The following is a 23,478-nucleotide window of genomic DNA, read 5'->3' as shown; positions in this document are numbered from 1 at the left end:
AGTGATGGAGAGAATGTGACATGACGCTGCCTGTGGCCAGCAATGAGAAGGAATGGGGTCACGGGGTGCAGACGGGAGCCCACACAGCCATGACACAAATCGCTCCAGCTGCAGATGTGCAAGGCATACGGGGCAAAGGTATAGCAGGGCCTGGAGGGACTGAGTGACTGTTTTGGGACGTTGATGTCTGATTGCCATATTTGCAGTCAGAAAGGAATTTTTCCTTATGAGGAAATTAGCATCTACCTCATAGAGTTTTTGCCTTCCACTCTTAAGGCCCCGTCACACAAAATGAGATCGCTAACGAGATCGTTGCTGCGTCACCGTTTCTGTGACGCAGTAGCGATCCCGTAAAGTGTGACACCTACTAGTGATCAGGCCCCCGCTGTGAGATCGCTAGTCGTTGCTGAATGTTCTTGACCATTTTGTTCAAAGGTGATGTCCTGCTGGGCAGGATGCATCGCTGTGTTTGACGTCTACCAACGACCTCCTAACACGGTCCCTACGCCCGCCGAGATCGTGATAAAGGCCGCTGATCATTACTGCGTCGTTGGTAAGGTCTGACTGTGTGACATCTCACCAGCGACCTCCCAGCGATCCTTATCAGGTCGCATTATTTTCGGGATCGCTGGTAAGTCGTTAAATGGGACGGGGGCTTTAAGAATATGGCTGTGTGCAGACGTGTGCGTTTTGCATGCCTTTACGCTGCGTCTAGCACTGCAGCGTAAAGGCATGCGTACTGCGTCCCCAGCACACTCTATTAAGATTGTGCATAATCCATCCGCACGTTGCGTTTTAGCATGCAGCGATTTGCATGCTGACATTTTTTGCCGAATTGCTGCGTTCTAAAAAGCAACATGTCACTTCTTTTGTGCGTTTTGGATGCTCTTCCCCACTCTGTCTATGGCAGAGCAAGCATCCAGAACGCATGATTTCTGCATTCAACAATGCATCCAGACCGCAGCTTTTCGGCAGCGTTTTGAAACGCACATGCAGTGACAAAACGCTGCAGAATATTTGACAACCAGAATGCAGACGTGCGCACATAGCCTATAAGCTAAACTTTATCAATTTGTTTCTTCTTTCAACCTTAAAACTACACTGAACAAAAACAAAGGCAACACTTCTGTTTTTGTTCCCATTTTACATGAGCTGAACTCAAAGTTCTAAGACATTTTCTATATACCCAAAAGACTTTTCTCTCAAATACAGTATTGTTCACAAATTTGTCTGTATCTGTGTTAGTGATCACTTCTCCTTTGCCGAGATAATCCATCCACCTCACAGGTGTGGCATATCGAGATGCTGATTAGATGGCATGATTATTGCACAGGTGTGCCTTTGGACAATAAAAGGCCACTCTAAAATATGCAGTTTTATCACACAGCACAATGCCACAGATGTCACAAAATTTAAGAGAGCAATTGTCATGCTGACTGCAGGAATGTCCACCAGAGCTGTTGCCCATGAACTGAATGTTCATTTTGCTATCATAAGACGTATCCAAAGGTGTTTCAGAGAATGTGGCAGAACATCCAACCAACCTCACAACCGCAGACTGTGTGTAACCACACCGGCCCAGGACCTCCACATCCAGGATCTTCACCTCTAAGATCATCTGAGAACGACCACTCGGACATCTCCTGCAACAATCGGTTTGGGTAATTAAACAATTTCTGCACAAACTGTCCATTTCATTCCATTTCAGGTAAGCTCATCTGCTGCTCATCGTCCTCATCAGGGTCTTCATCTGTCTGCAGTTTTGTCATCGTAACTGACTTGAGTGGGCAAATGATCACATTTGATGGCCTCTGGCATATTGGAGAGGTGTTCTGTTCATAGATGAATGACAGTTTTCACTGTACAGGGCAGACCGTAGACTTCTTGTATGGCGTTGTGTGGGTGAGCGGTTTGCTGATGTTAATTCTGGGAATCGAGTGGCCCTAGGTGAGTATGGGCAGGAGTAGGTTATGGACAATGAACACAGGTGCATTTTATTAATGCTATTTTTAATGCACAGATATTGTGACAAGCTCCTGATGCCCATTATTGTGTCATACATCCATGACCATCACCTCATGTTGCAGCATGATAATGCACGGCTCCATGTTGCAAAGATCTGTGCACAATTCCTGGAAGCTGAAAACATAACAGTTCCTGAACAAACCGCATACTCATCGGACAGGTCACACACTGAGCATGTTTGGCATGCTCTGGATCGGTGTACATGACAGCGTGTTCAAGTTCTTGACAATTTCCAGCAACTTCACACAGTCTTTGAAGAGGAGTGGACCACCAATCCACCGGTCACGATCAACAACCTGATCAACGCTAGGCGAAGGAGATGCGTTGCACTAAAGGAGGCAAAATGATGGTCACACCAGATACTGACTGGTTTTCTGACCCCCTGGATTCCCTCAATACTGTAAAACTGCACATTTTAGAGTGGCCTTCCATTGTGGCCAGCCTAAAGGTCCAGTCACACTAAGCAACTTACCAGCGATCCCAACAACGATAGGGATCGCTGGTAAGTTGCTAGGAGGTTGCTGGTGAGATGTCACACTGCGACGCTCCAGCGATCCCACCAGCAACTTGACCTGGCAGGGATCGCTGGAGCGTCGCTACACAAGTTGCTGGTGAGCTCACCAGCAACCAATGACCAGCCCCCAGCGCAGCGTGGAAGATGCTGCGCTTGGTAACTAAGGTAAATATCGGGTAACCAACCCGATATTTACCTTGGTTACCACCGCACGGAGCTACACGTGCAGGGAGCAGCGCACACTGAGCGCTGGCTCCCTGCTCTCCTAGTTACAGCACACATCGGGTTAATTAACCCGATGTGTGCTGCAGCTAAATGTGCACAGAGCAGGGAGCAGCGCACAATGCTTAGCGCTGGCTCCTTGCTCTCCTAGTTACAGCACACATCGGGTTAATTAACCCGATGTGTGCTGCAGCTAAATGTGCACAGAGCAGGGAGCAGCGCACAATGCTTAGCGCTGGCTCCTTGCTCTCCTAGTTACAGCACACATCGGGTTAATTAACCCGATGTGTGCTGCAGCTAAATGTGCACAGAGCAGGGAGCAGCGCACAATGCTTAGCACTGGCTCCTTGCTCTCCTAGTTACAGCACACATCGGGTTAATCACCCGATGTGTGCTGCAGCTAAATGTGCACAGAGCAGGGAGCAGCGCACAATGCTTAGCGCTGGCTCCTTGCTCTCCTAGTTACAGCACACATCGGGTTAATTACCCGATGTGTGCTGCAGCTACATGTGCACAGAGCAGGGAGCAGCGCACACTGCTTAGCGCTGGCTCCTTGCTCTCCTAGTTACAGCACACATCGGGTTAATTAACCCGATGTGTGCTGCAGCTACATGTGCACAGAGCAGGAGCCGGCACTGACAGTGAGAGCGGAGGAGGCTGGTAACAAAGGTAAATATCGGGTAACCAAGGACAGGGCTTCTTGGTTACCCGATGTTTACTGTGGTTACCAGCCTCCGCAGAAGCCGGCTCCTGCTGCCTGCACATTTAGTTGTTGCTGTCTCGCTGTCACACACAGCGATCTGTGCTTCACAGCGGGAGAGCAACAACTAAAAAATGGCCCAGGACATTCAGCAACAACCAACGACCTCACAGCAGGGGCCAGGTTGTTGCTGGATGTCACACACAGCAACATCGCTAGCAACGTCACAAAAGTTGTTCGTTAGCAGCGATGTTGCTAGCGATGTTGCTTAGTGTGACGGGGCTATTAGGCACACCTGTGCAATAATCATGCTCTCCAATCAGCATCTTGATATGCCACACCTGTGAGGTGGATGGATTAGCTCAACAAAAGGAGTAGTGCTCACTAACAGAGATTTAGACAAATTTGTGAACAATATTTCAAAGAATAAGGCCTTTTGTTTGCATAGAAAAAGTCTTCGATAGAGTTCAGCTCATGAAAAATGGGAGCACAAACAAAGTGTTTGGTTTACATGTTTGTTCAGTGTATGAAGCTATAAAGAATGGTGGCTCAGTGGGCAGCGCTGGAGGTCCTGGCTTCAAATCCACCAAGGAGTTTGCATCTTCTCCCCGCGATGGCTTCAGTTTCCTCCCATACGCCAAAGACATATCAATAGGAAATTTAGAATGTTAGCCCCAATGAAGAGAATCTCTGTAAATCATTGCAGAAAGCCCATTTCCGTGGGGTCTGCAGGACTGAACTTCTAATGCTTATAGGGCCATTAGTGCCATTCACTGTAACTTAGCTGAGCTACAAGTAACAATGGTGCTTTAAGGGACATCCATTTTCCTCATTTCCTAGAACCCCTCTAATTCCTCTGGAAGATTTGGAAAAGTACTGGACACAAGATTAGTTCATGTTAGTGCTTTGCTTACATGCACAAGTCAGGGTTTAGTTATTCTGTATATTAGTGGGTTACATTATCGCTTTCTTCTTTCTCTTTGTTGTTAGAATCCAGGGAAATTATCTCCTTAAAGACTTCGTAACACAATGGGTTAAAGTGGAATTCCCAGGAATTTTAGTGCAGATTATCTGGGTACCACTTTCCTATTAAGTGACACTATGTGCTCCAGGTTTCTCCAGGGATGTAAATGTCCGTGCCTTGCATAATTGTATCAAGCCACACTATTGATTGGCCTTATTATTACATCTAAAATTCTACATTGTGAGCCATTTAATCTCATTATCCCAGGGAAATAATACCTTGCTCTCCACTGGCTGGCAAAGTCACATTGCTTTCCTAAGTACTCTGGCACAGACAGTCAATTAAACTAATAGCGGCTGAGATTAAATCGAAAAGTAAACACTTTGTTTCAGTAGCTGCGAATCGAATGTCAAGACTCAAGAGTTTGCCCAGTTCCTGAGTATTTCCAACTTAATATTTTGAAATCCGCAGTGAGGTCTATCAATGCCGATGCAATAACTTGGTAAATCCAGGACGATTTATATAAAACTTTATGTAATTAAAACATTTTCATAAACTCGAAAGTTTAAGTTCGAAATAAGGAGGTTCCTGGTATAATATTGCTGGCACCATTACATTTATATACTGGTTTGATAAAAAAACAAACCCCATTGGATTGCAGGAAATTCACGACAATCCAGGCGCTCACAGGATCTCATTAAAGTGTTACAGCCATTTAAATTCCCATAACTTGTGTACATGAGCCGGTAGATATCAGCTGATGTGATGCCACGCTCTCCTCCATCACAAAAAGGAAGGAGACTCAGATTATCCCCTTAAAGATGTTGTCTACTATTATGACAATCCCTTCTCATTCCACATGTTTCCCCCAGGTAAAATACTAATGCCTATACTAGCCTCCCGCACTGGTGCCCTTCCAGTAGTGATCGAGCTAGCGGTGCTGGGGCGCACGTAGGATTTTGATGTCACGCAAGTTCCACGTCCAATCATCAACGGCTTTTGTCTCCCCACCTTGGGACCAAATAAGATAATCAACAGGAAGTGAGCGCTGCGGCTGTGATCACTTCCTGTTGACTGCTTGTTTGGTCAGACGGTGGTGAGAAGGAAGTCGGCATTGACTGGACACGGAGCTCGAGTGACCTCACAACCCCACGTGAGCCCCGTCACGACGAGCCCTGTCACCTCTGGAAGGACACCGGTATGGGAGGCTAATATAGGCTTTATTATGTTACCTGGGGGAAACGTGGTATCAGAAGGGATTGTCCTAGTAGTGGACATTCCCTTTAAAGGGAACCGGTCAGGTCAAAAAAATGTTATAACCTACAAGCAGGAGCCTGTGTGAGCCATTAACCCCTTCCTACCTATCTTTTTCTTGTAATACTGTGTAATATGAAAGTAATAAAATATGTTTTATTACTTACATATTCCTTATGGAAATAACATAGGTCTCTAGCCCCATGGGCGTCTTATCGCCCCGTGGGCGTATGCATGCTTTCCATGGTATCACGCCCCTGTGTGCGTGCTACCATGGATTTACATCAGCGACGTCACAGTCAGCTCCTTCAGAATCTTGCGTGCGCGCACTTACCATTCTCGCCGCCGACTCATCATGGTGTTTGCTGGTCAGCTTCTAACGTGCCCTGCGCATGTTCAGAAGACTCCTGCGGTTTATGTCATGCGCAGTGCACGTCAGAAGCCGACCAGCAAACACCAGGATGAGGCGGCGGCAAGAATGGGAAGTGCGCGCAAGCGAGATTCTGAAGGCACCGACGTAACGTCGCTCATGTAAATACATGGTATCACGCCCACAGGGGCATGATACCATGGAAAGTATGCAAACGCCCACAAGGCGATGCGACGCCCATGGGGCTAGAGACCTATGCTATTCACATAGTGAATATGTAAGTAATAAAATGTATTTTATTACTTTCATATTACACAGTCTTACAAGAAAGGGATGGGTAGGAAGGGGTTAATAGCTCACACATGCTCCTGCTTGTAGGATATAATGCTTTTTTGAACAGATAGGTTCCCTTTAAGGGTTCCATAAAAGAGGTTTACCTGATGCTTTTATACACTTTACTCTAGCCCACGAGGAATACAATTTTGCATATTCCTATCATAATATTAGAAAATAGCGCATAATATAGTTTTGAAAGTTGTCATTAGTGATGAGCAATTTGATTTGCACTCTCCCAATCTGGTTTGCAGTGTATATACATAACCCACATGGCACTTCTACCACTTTTAGGGTGCACTGGTAAAATCCCAAACTATAGAAGTAATTACTATAACCAGGCATTCCAATTATTTAAACAAGGATAATGTGCAGAGTGGTGTTCACTGGATAGTGCTGGACACCACTCTGCACATTATCGCCCTAACTCCAGGCAGCTCCGACCATTCAGCATGTGAACTGAGGAAGGTCTTGGTGACCAAAACGTCTTCACAAACTGGAATTCACCATTTTTCGAAAAATAAAAATAAGTTTCCTTGTTGAAACAATTGAAGTGCCTAGTTATACTAATTACTGCTAAGGTTTCCAGTCTAGTCCTCCATAGGAGAAAGTCTTCACTTTTGCACCCGGCATCCTGGGCGCCTCTGCTACTCTCTCAGCACCATAATGCTGTGATGTCATGCGAGGTCTAGTAAATACAAGGAGGCCAGGCACAGAGGTGAAGACAGGCTTCCATGGAGGACCAGACCGGATATAGAACGAATCGAATGGCTCATTTTTAATAGTACTTAAACTATCTCTTGTGAAAGATTAAAAAATAAATTTATGGGATTTTATCGAAAATTCTGTACTCAAAAGTGATATGACAAGTACGGGAATACTATTCATGGGCAAAATAAAGCATAAGATGCTAAAATCCTTAGATTTAGATTTTCAGTGAGCTACAATAATGAGCTGCAGCCGGCGCGTCTGATATTCCACAGCTTGCATTTCACATAATGCCGCTATGATCCAGTTCATCAGCTGTGAGATGACCTTTGAATAAATCCCAGTATCTGCTTATCACAACTCACAGCAGACATCACATACACACGGCCAACGCTCGCCCAACTGCAGCATATCCCATCATCTGGCAGGATCGGGTGGAAAAAAAAAATAGATATTTAGAGAATTAATCCACCCACTGAGTGAGAAAGGAAAACGCTGAGCTCTTTTATCTATGAAATCGTCAAGAAGGCTAAATCCCATCTTATTATGTTATTCTTATAGTTTTATGGCAAAACATTAAGAACGCAGGCAGCCCCCGTCAGACTTCTGGGAGGCAGCACCTTGTAAAGCGGTTTAATAAGGGGCATTAACATTCCAGATACTGTACGCGACCACATACGGATATAATGATGGCGATGACGGAAATACTGCATTGGAGGAATTTTAATTAGAACTATTAGGAATTATCTTTCAGGCATTTCAAAAGAAGACACTAAAAGGATGCTCAGCTGCTGATAGGGGATCAAGGAAAAATCCCAAAAGTACATGGACACCGCTTAATGGGAAGATCTAACAATGGGGAAGACAACACGGCCGGGGAGGCATCTGCAGCGCACAGGGATGGAGCGCCAGCGAAATTAATTTCATGTTGGTTTTAAAGGGTAGGAAGAAATACACACATTTTTTACCTAAGTCCATGCTTTTTGATTTCCGAGTTTTAACAAAGTCTATTTGACTGGCGTCTCCAAATTGCTTAGTGCGCTTTTCCGACATGCTCTGGCGTCCGAATCCTTCTCTCTGGAAGGCAAGGGATGGATCTACATCTGGGCTCAGAGTGCTGCGGGGAGGAAAACAACAAAGCACAACACAAATTTAAAATGGTTACTACAAATAGAATAAAGTATTACATTCAGGACAAACACTGCCCTACTTGGTTCCACCAAAAAAGTATCAACCAATCTGCCATCAAGGAGCACCCTGGTAGTCTCCATCACGGTCAAAGTATCACTTTATGACCATATATGAAGCATACTCAGGGAAGATTTACTATAGGGACTGGACCTTGACTTTGGTGAAATTGCTGCAGGTAGTTTTAGTACTATACTATTTGTGCAACCCGAAATGGAGATGTGACACTGTGCACCACCATGTAGCATTATAAAGGCACACAAAAGTGGCTAGCTGACCAAGCCAACCAAGAAGTGGCAGCAATTTGATTTATTTTTATTAACATGATTGCGGAGGCAGACATCTTGGATGGCTAATCTAAGCTGTGAGCAACAGTCAGGAGATTTCCTTTACTGACATAAAAACTTCTAAAAATCATTAAAGTGGTTGTCCAGGCTTGATTTCAATTTCAGCATAAGCAGCAGCGAAGCCACGAGTACAGCACACACTGGAATCAGCAAAGATGTAAAAAAAAAAAAAAAAAACAGCACGAGCCACTGAGCGCAAGTCAAAAGGAGGTTTAGTGAGCTCACCGATCTTCCTATGGACCCTCGGACCAGTGACTGTGTGGCTGGCATCCACCAATGTGAGGCAAACATTTAGAAAGGAAAAATCCCGTGGTCCGTCTTTCATAAAAATTCTTGTCTTTTATGGTTTACATTCAAAAATTTTCATGTACATATTCTGGACAACCGTCCCACCTGATGCGTTTTGGACTTCATCCTTTCTCAATGGCATTTGATAGCTGGGAGTAATAGAGATGGGTTTTCAACACCGTGCCAATGACCAAAGACGGTTGGAATATAAGATTAATGTTGCTTTATTTTCATGCTCAGGTCAACGCGTTGTCACAACTTCTATAGGTGAGTTCAACCATATTATTTAACCCCTTCCCTATTGGGGTAAGACCCTATTGCGCTTCTTTTTCCACAGTTATCTAATCTCAATGGCATTTGAGAAAGGACGTAGTCCAAAACGCATCAGCAGGACTGTTGTCCGGACTATGTACATGAACATTTTTTAATATGAACCAATAAAAACAAGAATTTTTATTAAAGACTGACCACGGGATTTTTCCTTTGTAAAATTTTTGCCTCACTGAGCTCAAGGATTGACTGCAGCGGTCATGTGCAATGGAGTTGGGACATCACTGTTGCAGCTTGTCAAAGTCCAGGGCAACATCACTAGATCTGATAAGGGCGAGTATAATTGGAATGAAGAAGAAGAAAAATCGGCACATCCAGCATAAAATGTATTCTTGCTTTATTTCCACATAGAATTAAAAAAAAGTCCATCCAAAAAATGAAGAACCTGATGCGTTTCCGACGCAGAAGAGCGTCCTTAATCATAGGTCTTTTTATGCTGGATGTGCCAATTTTTCTTCTTCATGTTATAGTCCATCTGGCGGACTTTTAATTGTTGCACTTCATGGATGTGTGGGGACTCATTCCATTTGGCGTGGCAAGCTTTCCTCTACCTCCTATAATTGTGAATGTTATTTTCTACATTTGCAAGTGTAAGCCTATGTTAAAATAAAAATTAATCCTAAACAAACCCTTTACTTGATGCCTAAAGAAATATGTTGTGGGCATGCTCTGTCAACTGTGCAGAGGTCACTGCGCAGGGAGGGGTAAAGGAAATGCGCACTGCATCCCTTCTACAGAATTATAGGGAACGAAAAGATTCCTTCCACAGACAATGTGATTATTGCAACAAAGGTCTTTGGTTGAGGATCACGTTATCCCTCTCCAGCAAGGGAATTACAAAGCCACCGACCAAGTAGGAAATCCCCTAAACTTGTGTTATAATCTTTCATTCCTTCTATTGACATTAATTTCTTTTCATAAAAAGAAATCTGTCTATTGTTTGAAAAATTTGCAAAAGTAATTTACACACTTGTATCTAATGCATGGACCCAAGCTGCCATTTACCGAAATAAAAAAATGCCTGAAAGTCACCTTGTCCAGATTAATACTGAGCACCGTCATTAAGCTGCATCCCACCAGCACATTCATCCTTCTTACTTCCAATTATTAAAATATTCATCAGATTTCTGTAGACGCGCATCTCATCCCCAAGACTGATTTGGGAAGAGACTAGCCACCCGGTGACCCTGCATATTATTAACATTCCTAATATTAATCCCTTCTTATTGCGCACTTTGTTTTCATAATATTTTCATGAAGGATTAAGGAGATAATGTCATGCCGGACAGCATACATTTCCCTCTGTGATTCAGAACAGCTGCCAGGCTTGTTTGGATAACCCCCTTTTGTCCATGGTGAATGCTCCAAGTCTCTGCCTCGGAACTCGAGGTTGTACAGAACATGTGTCTCCCCTCTGTTTGTCTGTCTAAACCCAGTGACTGCAGGAAATTGAACCGAGCAGCCCTCTTTTTAGCTTTGCTGGCTGTTTATGTTGTGCAATTGAAAGACTTTTACACATTTCTATAAACTATAAGACACTATTAATCTATGATATAAATTAAGTACTAACTTGCCATTGATAATTATGACTCCCAGCCACTAGAGGGAGATGACTGCATAATGTAAAGTTCAGTGTGTAAACAGCGCTCAGCAAATCTCTACACCCCCTCTAGTGGTGGCTGAAGGTAGCACAGATTTTATCATACACATATACAAAGGATTTGGAGCTCGGCTTCACAAAAATTAAGCTCCAATTAGTTTGCTACAAATGGAACACAACTTTTCTAAGAAAAAACAAAATAAAAAATATTCACAGTCTTCCATTGGATGAAATATTTTTTCTTTTATTGGTTAAAGAAGAATGGATATACAGTATGTCATTTCTAACCGGCTAATAATTTACCTAAACTGGCATGTATTAAGTTAATATTTGGACGTGAGACAGATTGCTGAAAAAAAGCTTTTTTTTAGCATTTGAAAGATTTATACAACTAGTTATAGGCAGAACATTTGAGTACTTTCCTATGACTAATATGCTTTTACAGCACCAAGAACGCCTTGAGTTAAAGGAATTGCAGTAGTTTAAACATCCATTAAGAATGTGTGGGTCACAGTATAGGTGGAGAATAAAAAACAAAACAACGAAGATATCCTAAGGTAAAAGCGTTTTAACAAGCAAGTCTAACAATCTGTTGAATGGAATCTAGATATATATCCTCCCGCGCAACCAAATTTTAAAGAAAATATAATTGCTACATTATTTCTTTTTAAAATAATTAAAGAGCTTGTCCATTACTCAAACAACCCCTTCTCAGAGTGTTTGCCCTCATTAAAATAAAAACACTTCTACTTCCCCCTCTGCTGCCGATGCCGTTGCAGCGGTATCGGCACTCACTCGCCTGAATTCGTCACATCTCGCGAGCCCCTCCACCCAATCAGTGCCGGCTTTCCTCTCCCCACCGTCATACAAAATGACTATCAGAAATCAGAGCTGCGAATGTCCGCTCACATCTTAGCGTAGTTTGATATGTCCGAAGGCGGGGAGAGGGAAGTCGGAACTGCTTAGGAGCAGAGCTCGCGGGACGTAACGTCCTAATGTGAGCCCAGAGAAAGCGAGTGCCGACATCGGAGGGGAGCATAAGTGTTGTTATTTTAACAGAGGAAAACAATCCGATAGGGAAGGAGTTCTCCAAGTAGCGGATTTGCCATCACATCTCACAATACAAATTGCATATATTAATATATCATCTAGACCTGATCAGACTTTTATACCTTAAAAATCCAGGTCAGAATGGCTGTTTATTATAATTATGTTATTAAAGAGTATTTTATGAGTTCAGCAAGAGAGTGAGCGCTCATGAGACTAAGGGGTACTTTGCACATTACGACATCGCAGGTGCGATGTCGGTGTGGTCAAATCGAAAGTGATGCACATCCTGCGTCGCTGTCGACATCGGAGTATGTGAATTGTTTTCACTACAATTAACGAGCGCAAAAGCGTCGAAATCATATGATCGGTGTAGCGTTGGTCATTTCCATAATTTCGGAAGGACCGATGTTACGATGTTGTTCCCCGTTCCTGCGGCAGCACACATCACTGTGTGTGAAGCTGCAGGAGCAAGAAACATCGCCTTACCTGCATCCCGGCTGCAATGCGGAAGGAAGGAGGTGGGCGGGATGTTTACGTCCTGCTCATCTCCGCCCCCCTACTTCTATTTGCCACCTGCCGTGGGACGTCGCTGTGACGCCGCACGACCCGCCCCCTTAGGAAGGTGGCGGTTCGTCGGCCAGAGCAACATCGCAAGGCAGGTAAGTGCATGTGAAGCTGCCGTAGCGATAATTTTCACTACGGCAGCTATCACAAGATATCGCAGCTGCGACGGGGGCGGGGACTATCGCGCTCGGCATCGCTACCATCGGCTTGCGAAGTCTTAGTGTGCAAAGTACCCCTAAGTGTATGTAGTCTCCCTCCACCCAGCCTGACTGACCGCTGCAACTTGTACTGAGCAGTGTGAGATTTCAGCAGAAGCAGGGAGGAGGGGCGCTGAGGAGCTGTCAATCAGGCTAGGTAGGTGGAGGTCAAGTTTGAACTTGCTGAAAGGATTGTACAGCCATTCTGACATGGATTATCAAAAGGAGTACACATGCCTAAGTGGATCTCACAGAACTATTGAAAACTACACACAGTTTGTAATGTGAAAGTTATTGATTCACCTAACTTAAATCCTGGTAAGAATTTTCTCTAACATGTTTATCTTGTGAATAAAATTATATATATATATATATGTATATATATATATATGTATATATATATATATATATATATATATATATATATATATATATATTTTATATATATACACATATATATCTATATCTACATATATATCTATATCTATATATATATCTCTATATCTATATCTATATATATATATATATCTATATATATATAAAATAATAATATAATATTCGGTCTGATTTCCATATATGATCACTTTAGTGGCTGTTAGTTGTTATCACTATCAGAAAAGGTAAGAAATTATCTCTTCAAAACTGGAAGTATCGGCCTACTATAGGGCTAAACTGTACACTGGAAGATTTTAATGTTTTTTTTGTAATATATAGAATATATAAAAATAAAATACTGATTTAAATAGGTTATTTTTTGATGACACATATCCTGTTAGAACAGATGAGAATAGAGCAGAATTACTACATCAACAGACGAAGTGGAGGAAAGCTTGACACGCCCAATGGAATATGTCACCACACATCCATGGAGTGCAACGATATGAAGTCCGCCAGGTGGACTATAACTTGAATAAGAGGAAAAAATATCGGCACATCCAACGTAAAATAATTTCTTTATTTATTTTCACATAGTATTAAAAAAGTCCATCCATATTCAGTAGACCCTGACGTGTTTCCGACGCAAAAGAGCGTCCTTAATCATAGGCCTATCATTAAGGACGCTCTTTTGCGTCGGAAACGCGTCAGGGTCTTCTGAATATGGATGGACTTTTTTAATACTATGTGAAAATAAAGAAAGAAATTATTTTACGTTGGATGTGCCAATATTTTTTCCTCTTATTCAGAATTACTACATATTAGGATTGGATCTTGGAGCTGGGAATACCCCTTTAAGCATTTTTAGCAAGCAATCTTTTAGGCACAGTGTTCAACATAATCATGCTGCCATATTGTGTATATGAATTAATGTGGTTGCATATGCAGCTGTGGAGAAGAGCTGAGGGGAGCAGCACAGGGAAGGTGGACTCCCGCGCTCAATTCTCCACAATCTTGCTGATCTACTCAAAGAAAACTCAGGAGAAGGCCCGATTGCAGAGGCCGTCTATAATAATTCTCACTGATTGTGTTAATTATCACGACAGCCTTAGGAGGTGGCTCCACAGAGAGGTTTATTTTGCTTATTGATGTACATAATTAGTAGGCTTGCAAATTAATGCATAATTCCCCAATTACGCAGGGAGGGCTCAAGTCTTCAATACTCTCTAATAATTATCAAATTCTTGTCGACGATCATCTCTTTGGGTATCATTATGCTCCGAAAGCCGGAAAAACCTGTAAAACAAAGTGGCGTCTACAGGCAATTTGAAGAACTACACTGGTCTCTCGGCTGCAACACCTCAACCTCCGTCATCAATAATTAGTGGCTTATCGCACTTGGGATTTTTACTCAGCGGCAGATGATGTAAAAGACATTGAATAAATCAAAATTACGGTACTTATTTTGTAGACTGCTTTGGGACAAAACTAATTTCCGTTATGTCTTCTCATACGCGGTTTTCATAACGTAATTGGCCATATAGTAGGGTCTAGATCAGACGATACCCACCTCTCCGTAGATTCACTAGTTACGGTTTTGGACCAGGCACCGGCAGAATCAGTAATGCACCCGACATCATCGTGAGAGCTGGAAGACGACTGGTCGGAGAGCTGAGAAGGCAGCGGCAGGGCCCGGTCATCTTCAATGATCACAGTGTCATCGTGAGGCATATTCACTGTTGGGGAGAGTTGGTATTTACCTGTGCAAAGAACATAAAAGCATTGCGTCAATGGAAAGTATGCTGATAAAGCCGAAAGCTATCCAGAATATTCTGCGTATTGTCACTCCCTGTAAGGATTGGGGCTTACGCTGCTGGATCCTTCTCACCCCGGACCTCATCTATTGGGGTAGAGTCAAGAGACCCCATAAACATCAGATTTTCAGCCAGTCCTACAGAAACTGACAGGTTCTGCCAACTTTGATTCGATGCACTCTTACTGCCAGTACATGCAGATTATAATAAGTAGTCCTTATGTGGTCTACACGTGTATAATACTGCTAAATGTTCCTGTAAGCCATTTTAATCAATGGGATGATGATAAAGAAGACTTTGAGCAACAATACCAAATGGTGAACATGCAATAGTGATACATAACATACAGCATAGCTGAGAAGCGACATAAGTATTTGGGTTAAAGGGAATCGGACAGCAGGTTGTTGCTATGTAATCTTGATGTACAGACAGAAACCTCGATCCCAGTGATGTATCACTTATTTTACTGGGTGTAGATACAATCCGTTTTCTCTGCTGCAGGTATAACAGCTCTGAAAACTGAGCTGTGTATATTCCTGTCCACACTGATAGGCACCTTTCTGAATGTATTTTGTATTGACACAAAGCTGCTAATCAGTGGTGGGAGTGTGGTTGGACTAGGAGCCACAAGGCAGTTAGTCCTCCAATGATAATCTACTGATGATAAAACACTAATTTTATTTAAACAAAAACACAGCCTAGTAAGTGATATCACTCTAATCAGGCGCTCAGTTCCTACATCATCCTGCTCTCAGCCTACATAGCAAAAACCTGTTGACAGATTTCCCTTTAAGTGGAAGCAAAATAGGTTTGGGAAAATGTTCTAAAACGCATGTCAAAGAGGTGCAAGCTCTGCAAAACATTACATGTGTTAGTTACGTTCTAGACAAAATTTCCACCTACTAATGGAGATGTGACTTATTGTAAAGTGGAGTGAAAAAAAAAAGTTATGGTGTAAATTACAATTCCTGAAGAAATTTGTTAAAGAAAACAAAATCACCAGGATTTTAATATATAAAGTAAAGCCAGTGCTATACTGGCGCTATCATGCGGATTCTATACCTACCTTTAGTTGTGAGATCAGATTTATACTTTCTGAAATACAGGCAAGTAAAGTTTGTGAAATGCTCTGTTATTTGATTGATAGGTGCAACAGAATATCTAACAGGTGGGTCGGGTTTTGCTAGTTATTCCCGCCCCTGTCTGCTGCCTGTCCTTCCTCCCCTATCTCTGTTATTACACAGGGAGGGTGGAGGGAGGAAGGACAGGGAGGGAGAAAGGAAGGACAGGGAGGGAGGGAGAAAGGAAGGACAAGGAAGGACAGGGAGGGAGGAAGGACAGGGAGGGAGGAAGGACGGAGAGAGGAAGGAAGGACAGGGAGGAAGGAAGGAAGGAAGAACAGGGAGGGAGGAAGGAAGGACAGGGAGGGAAGAAGGAAGGACAGGGAGGGAGGAAGGAAGGACAGTATGGGAGGAAGGAAGGAAAGGGAGGGAGGAAGGAAGGACAGGGAGGGAGGAAGGAAGGACAGGGAGGGAGGAAGGAAGGACAGGGAGGGAGGAAGGAAGGACAGGGAGGGAGGAAGGAAGGACAGGGAGGGAGGGAGGAAGGAAGGACAGGGAGGGAGGAAGGAAGGACAGGGAGGGAGGAAGGAAGGACAGGGAGAGAGGAAGGAAGGACAGGGAGGAAGGAAGGAAGAAAGAACAGGGAGGGAGGAAGGAAGGACAGGGAGGGAAGAAGGAAGGACAGGGAGGGAGGAAGGAAGGACAGTATGGGAGGAAGGAAGGACAGGGAGGGAGGAAGGAAGGAAGGACAGGGAGGGAGGAAGGAAGGAAGGACAGGGAGGGAGGAAGGAAGGACAGGGAGGGAGGAAGGAAGGACAGGGAGGGAGGAAGGAAGGACAGGGAGGGAGGAAGGACAGGGAGGGAGGGAGGAAGGACAGGGAGGGAGGGAGGGAGGAAGGACAGGGAGGGAGGGAGGGAGGAAGGACAGGGAGGGAGGAAGGAAGGACAGGGAGGGAGGGAGGAAGGAAGGACAGGGAGGGAGGGAGGAAGGAAGGACAGGGAGGGAGGAAGGACAGGGAGGGAGGGAGGAAGGACAGGGAGGGAGGGAGGAAGGACAGGGAGGGAGGGAGGAAGGACAGGGAGGGAGGGAGGAAGGACAGGGAGGGAGGGAGGGAGGAAGGACAGGGAGGGAGGGAGGGAGGAAGGACAGGGAGGGAGGAAGGAAGGACAGGGAGGGAGGGAGGAAGGAAGGACAGGGAGGGAGGGAGGAAGGAAGGACAGGGAGGGAGGAAGGACAGGGAGGGAGGAAGGACAGGGAGGGAGGGAGGAAGGACAGGGAGGGAGGGAGGAAGGACAGGGAGGGAGGGAGGAAGGACAGGGAGGGAGGGAGGAAGGACAGGGAGGGAGGGAGGAAGGACAGGGAGGGAGGAAGGGAGGACAGGGAGGGAGGAAGGGAGGACAGGGAGGGAGGAAGGGAGGACAGGGAGGGAGGGAGGGAGGAAGGAAGGAAGGACAGGGAGGGAGGAAGGAAGGACAGGGTGGGAGGAAGGAATGACAGGGAGGGAGGAAGGAATGACAGGGAGGGAGGAAGGAAGGACAGGGAGGGAAGGAAGGACAGGGAGGGAAGGAAGGACGGACAGGGGAGGGAGGAAGGAAGGACAGGGGAGGGAGGAAGGAAGGACAGGGAGGGAGGAAGGAAGGACAGGGAGGGAAGAAGGAAGGACAGGGAGGGAGGAAGGAAGGACAGGGAGGGAGGAAGGAAGGACAGGGAGGGAGGAAGGAAGGACAGGGAGGGAGGAAGGAAGGACAGGGAGGGAGGAAGGAAGGACAGGGAGGGAGGAAGGAAGGACAGGGAGGGAGGAAGGAAGGACAGGGAGGGAGGAAGGAAGGACAGGGAGGGAGGAAGGAAGGACAGGGGGGGAGGAAGGAAGGACAGGGAGGAAGGAAGGACAGGGAGGAAGGAAGGAAGGACAGGGAGGGAGGAAGGAAGGACAGGGAGGGAGGAAGGAAGGACAGGGAGGGAGGAAGGAAGGACACGGAGGGAGGAAGGAAAGACAGGGAGGGAGGAAGGAAAGACAAGGAGGGAGGACAGGACAGGGAGGCAGACAGGGATAGCAATAACTAGCAAAACCCAACCTACCTATTAGATATTCTGTAGCTGCTATCAAGCTAATAACAGTGCATTTTACAAACTTGGTATGTATAGAATCAGCATGATAGTGCCAGTATAGCACTGGCTTTAGTTTATGTAAGAAAATCCTGGTGGTTTGTTCGCTTTAACTTCAAAACACATTGAGAATGAAATTGCATAGATAACCCAATACCGCATATTGTACTTTTTACTATGAAACCAGCAGCTGCTTTCACCCACTTTCTCCACTATATTGACAGTCCAAAAGTTCTACAGTTTTAGTAATTCTGTCCCATTAAATTTGCTAGGAATTGGCTATAATACCGTATTAGCACTTTGGCCTTTTAGTGGTTGTTGATCGTGCCCTTCAATTCTGACTTAAACAAGAGTATTGACTTTAAAGCAACATGTTGAAGAATAGCACACACACACACACACACACACACACACACACGCACACACATATAAAATCCTACAATGTAAATCCCATAAAAACAAAATAAACAAAGGAAGGTGACTACATTCAAAGTGACATTTTCTACTGAATAATATACTTGGACAAAAGTTTTATTTGGTTCGTGCTGTATCCAGATTGCCACTGCGGCCATTATAAGAAACGCTTTGTGCTGGGAATACTTGTGCAGCGCATTCTGGAGTTTACTAATAGAGATAACAATAGAGTAATACATTTTGATTACTTCATTACACTTTTAAACCCCCTTTGATACCCACAGCAATAATCCTAAAGTGATCTTTATAGGGGAAAGGGAATACTGTAAATACTAATGGCGAGGTGACATAATAGAGGCTCCCACTAGGACAGATTATTATGGATATAGACCAGAAGAGGCAGGAGAAGTTGTCGGCATGGTGGGTTATTATAAAAGTGATGGTTGGCCTTGTGCCTGGAGAAATCAAAAATCAACCTCTGGAGATATCTTTTATTGCTTTACCAGTCCAGGTGAAACATCATTGTGTAAATAGACATTTATCATACACTGGTACACACAAGGATACGCTTAGGTGAGAGGCTACGTTGGTGAAAATTACAGAATACCCGCTTTCTTCTTAGACAGAATGTTATACACACAGAAATCAGGAAGGCATGAATGGCGATAAACTCTCTCTGCCTTCTCTATGGGGAGTCAGGCTGGGTTCAGGCTCGGACTGGCCGACAGGAGAGCAGGAGAATCCTCTGGTGGGCCCCTTTGCAGCAGTATGTCACACACCCTGCAAACCTGATCAATAGTTGGCACAATACACTTGTTCCACCAAGTACAGATAATGGAACCATCTCATCATTCATTTTACAAACTACCCAGTATATTATTATTTGGGATGATCGAATACTTCAAAGATTTGGCTTCGCGAATATTTTCCGAATAGGTCCCCTCTATTCGCGAATATTCGATGCACAATGCAAGTCTATGAGAAATCCGAATAACAACTATTTGGGCTTCCCATAGACTTACATTGCGCATCAAATATTTGCATATCGGCAACCTATTCGGAAAATATTCTCGAAGCCGAATATTTGAGGTATTCGATCATCCCTAATTATATAAAAGCATAAGTAAATATGTGAAAGTAATATCTGCATGTTATTGATCAGTGGGCCCCCAGAGTGAATGCTTCTGCCGCCCCACTCTGGTTGGGTCTAACAGTTGGCTCACCGCACCTGCACAATATAATGCACTTTCTTACTCTATAAAGATGTTTTAGAATGTCATTGCAAACTAAAGCCTGCTTTACACATTGCAATTTCGCATACGATATCGTATGCGATTTGCAACGTCCCCATCGTATGTGTGGCACGTTCAATTTTGTTGAATGTGCCGCACAAACGATTAACCCCCGTCACACGTGCTTACCTTCCATACGACCTCGATATGGGCGGCGAACGGCCACTTCCTGGAGCGGGAGGGACGTTCGGCGTCACATCGACGTCACGCGGCAGCCGGCCAATAGAAGCGGAGGGGCGGAGCTGAGCGGGACGTAACATCCCGCCCACCTCCTTCCTTCCGCATTGCTGGCCGGGAGCCGCAGGACACAGGCAAGATTTGTTCATCGTTCCCGGGGTGTCACACACTGCGATGTGTGCTACCCCGGCTACAATGAACAACCTGACGTTCAATTTATGAGGAATGAACGACGTGCGTGCGATGAACGTTTTACCGTTCATTCGCAATCGCGCGTACCTGTCACACACTGCAGTGTACCTTACGATGCCGGATGTGCGTCACTTACGACGTGACCCCGCCGACACATCGTAAGATATATTGTAGTGTGTAAAGCGGGCTTAATATGCAGACTGAACGGATGTTTAAAGTGTATGCAAATAGTAAAATAATAAAAAAAAAAAAAATCTTTGTTCACCTATCAGACAGGTGTTATTCCTAAACAGTCATCAATCTGTCCTACACCAATGTCCTGGTATCAACAACCATATGGAGGTGTTTTATCACTGCTGCGGACTTCATTTAATGTCTAAACAGGAAGAATCATCACACACAAACCGGATGGATTATTAAAGGGGTATTCCCATCTCCAAGATCCTATCCTAATATGTACTTGAAGAACCTGAGGTAACCATGGTTAGAACCATGCATATAGTTACATTTAGTTAGTTGCTTGTGGTTATAACCATGGATAGCTGAGGTCCTACAATGCCCTGCACATGAGGTAAGTGACAGTGAAATCAGTAGAACTATACTACATTTCCAATTGGAGATATTTGCTAATAATTATTATTATTATTACTACGCCTACTACATATTGGGATATGATCTTGGAAATGGGAAAACCCCTTTAAGGCTCGAGAGGATCAATGGCTGCTGACTGGCTGCAGTGGTCATGCGATGCCTTCAGTCAGTTGTTGATGCCAGGAGATCAGCAGGGGATGGATTACCGAGTGTGGAGGAGTAGCGCCAATCCAGTTAATTAGTATAGTTCTTATTAAAAATTAGTGTTTATTACACAGCGTTGGACCAATTAAAGAGAGGCCCTGATTTCAGTGATGTGTCACTTACTGAGCTGCTTAGTGTAGTTCTGATAAATCCCTGTTTTATCTGCTGCAGATCTACCAGTTCTCTGAATGCTGAGCTCTATATAACGCCGCCCACATCACTGATTGGCAGTTTTCTCAATGCACAGCGTACACAGCTAATCAGTGATGTGGGCGGCGTTATATAGAACTCAGAATTCAGAGAACTGCTAGATCAGCATTTCATAAAACAGTGATTTTATCACTATTACACAAAGCATTGAGACATTGCTGGAAACAGGGTCACTGGCCCAACATTCTCCGGCTCGTAGCTAAGTTAGCAAAAATCTGTTGACAGATTCCCTTTACGGTTATTACATTTGTGGTCAACCTCGTTCACGATGCCAAAAGTTGACTACTTTTGTTTGCATTATATAGAAATGTTCTTATAAAGTCAATTTAATGTAACCATTTTGAACAACTCTGCCCCTCGAAGGCCCAGCAGGAATAGAATAAAAATAATTCTCTCTTAAATAGTAGAAATTCATTACTGATGCACGATAGCACTGTCAACAGCAATTCTGTCAAATCTAAAGTGCTATGTAATGTTTACAACCGCAATGTCCTGCTTGTAGCAAAACATGAAAGCGGATTTATAAAAACAGCACAAAAATAATTATTTTTCTTAATTACATTGGTAATGAGATCATTACAAACATTGGAATTTGAACGATCTAATAGCTCTGCTTAGGTCTTTATACTCAAGAAGGGAAAAAAAAAAAAATTACTCGCCAGTAAGGGAAAAAAAAAAAAATGTTTTTAATGTCAGGAGCAATTTTAATCAAACAGCTCATTGTGTTTTAAATTTGAAAATCCTTGCAAACTAATCCCATGATGAGCTACTCGGTAAATCCGAGTTCTCCTGTGGCAAGACAAGTCTTTATTAACCGGGTCTGGAAAGGGAAAGCAGGATTGCTGCAAAGCAAGCGCTAATAACCTCATTGGCCACAGGGGACGATGGAGCCAGCGTGATGCCGCATGCTAACAAAGGATGCAGAAAATTATCTATACGGTTTCAGAGCTAATGCACTGAAAAATAGAAAAGCCAAGCAAGTCATGGATGGCACTCAAATGACCCATTCCACAGTCTCCCATTTACATCTATTCCAATGCTGTGCTGGCAAACATTGTAGATAGAATAAAAGATAGAAAATCAAAGTAACCAATAGTCATTTATATTCATATGCAAGTTGTATCTGATGTTCACTATAGACACTGGCACAGATTTATTAATCCTGTGCAATAATGAAACAGTATTAACTTAAAGGGGTTGTCCTGGATTTTAACATTGATGACCTATCTCTGATTGGCGGAGGCATGACACCTGGCACTAAACAGCTGTTCCTGTTGGCTGCGGATGATTGGAACTACTCAGTTTCGGAACGGCACAGCACTGCTCCATCAACTGAATGGTGGCTGCGGGTGAATATTGCACACGGTGGCTCAGTGGTTAGCACTGCAGTCTTTCAGTGCTGGGGTCCTGGGTTCAAATCCCACCAAGGACAACATCTGCAAGGAGTTTGTATTTTCTCCCCGTGTTTGCGTGGATTTCTTCCCACACGCCAAAGACATACAGATAGGGACTCTAGATTGTGATGCCCAATGAGACAGTGTTGCCATTGTATGTAAAGCGCTGTGGAATTAATAGCGCTATATAAATTAATTATTATTATCTGCCCCCTATCCAAATCAATAGGAGGCGGAAGTGCAGTACATGGCTTCAGCCACTTTTCTGTCGAAGGAGCTGTGCAACAGCCACAACTGAGTAGTTCCAGCTAGGGCACCGGGAACAGTTGATCTGTAAGGGTTGCAAGTGTCATGCCCCTAGACATTGGTAACCTAACGATAGGTAATCAATCTTAAAGTCCCAGATAACCTAAGTGGCTCATGCTGGATGAGAGACTTGGCACAACTTGACACTTGTCTAAAGGCTGCTTTACACACAGCGGCGACATCACTAGCGATGTCGCTGGTGAAAGCACCCTTCCCCATCGGTTGTGCGTCACGGGCAAATCGCTGCCTGTGATGCACAACATCGCTCGGACCCGTCACATGGACTTACCTGCCTAGCGACGTCGCTGTGGCCAGCGAACCGCCTCCTTTTTAAGGGGGAGGTTCGTTCGGCGTCACAGCGGCATCACTAAGCGGCCTCCCAAAAGAAGCGGAGGGGCAGAGATGAGCGGCCGGAACATCCCGCCCACCTCCTTCCTTTCTCATTGCCGGCGGCCGTAGGTACGAAGTTGTTCCTCGTTCCTGCGGTGTCACACATAGCGATGTGTGCTGCCGCAGGAGCGACAAACATCCTGCGTCCTGCAACAGCAATGATATTTGGAATTAGAACGACGTGTCAACGATCAATGATTAGGTGAGTAATTTTGATCGTTAACGGACGTTCCTGCGTTTCACACACAACGACGTCGCTAACGAGGCCGGATGTGCGTCACGAATTCCGTGACCCCA

General features: G+C 44.4%; 1 protein-coding gene across 1 annotated transcript in view; it reads right to left on the bottom strand.

Annotated features, from left to right (window-relative positions):
- PARD3 (par-3 family cell polarity regulator) overlaps positions 1-23,478 on the bottom strand; it is an 807,488-nt gene that overhangs the window by 293,201 nt on the left and 490,809 nt on the right. The window contains 2 exon segments of the mRNA XM_075315482.1: positions 8,059-8,207; positions 14,600-14,789. Of these exon segments, the coding sequence (XP_075171597.1) occupies positions 8,059-8,207; positions 14,600-14,789 (339 nt within the window).

The sequence above is a fragment of the Anomaloglossus baeobatrachus genome, chromosome 6 (genome assembly GCF_048569485.1).
Source record: "Anomaloglossus baeobatrachus isolate aAnoBae1 chromosome 6, aAnoBae1.hap1, whole genome shotgun sequence".
NCBI lineage: Eukaryota > Metazoa > Chordata > Amphibia > Anura > Aromobatidae > Anomaloglossus > Anomaloglossus baeobatrachus.
The sequence above is the reverse complement of the archived record's forward strand: the minus strand, read 5'-3'. Positions and strand labels throughout refer to the sequence as shown.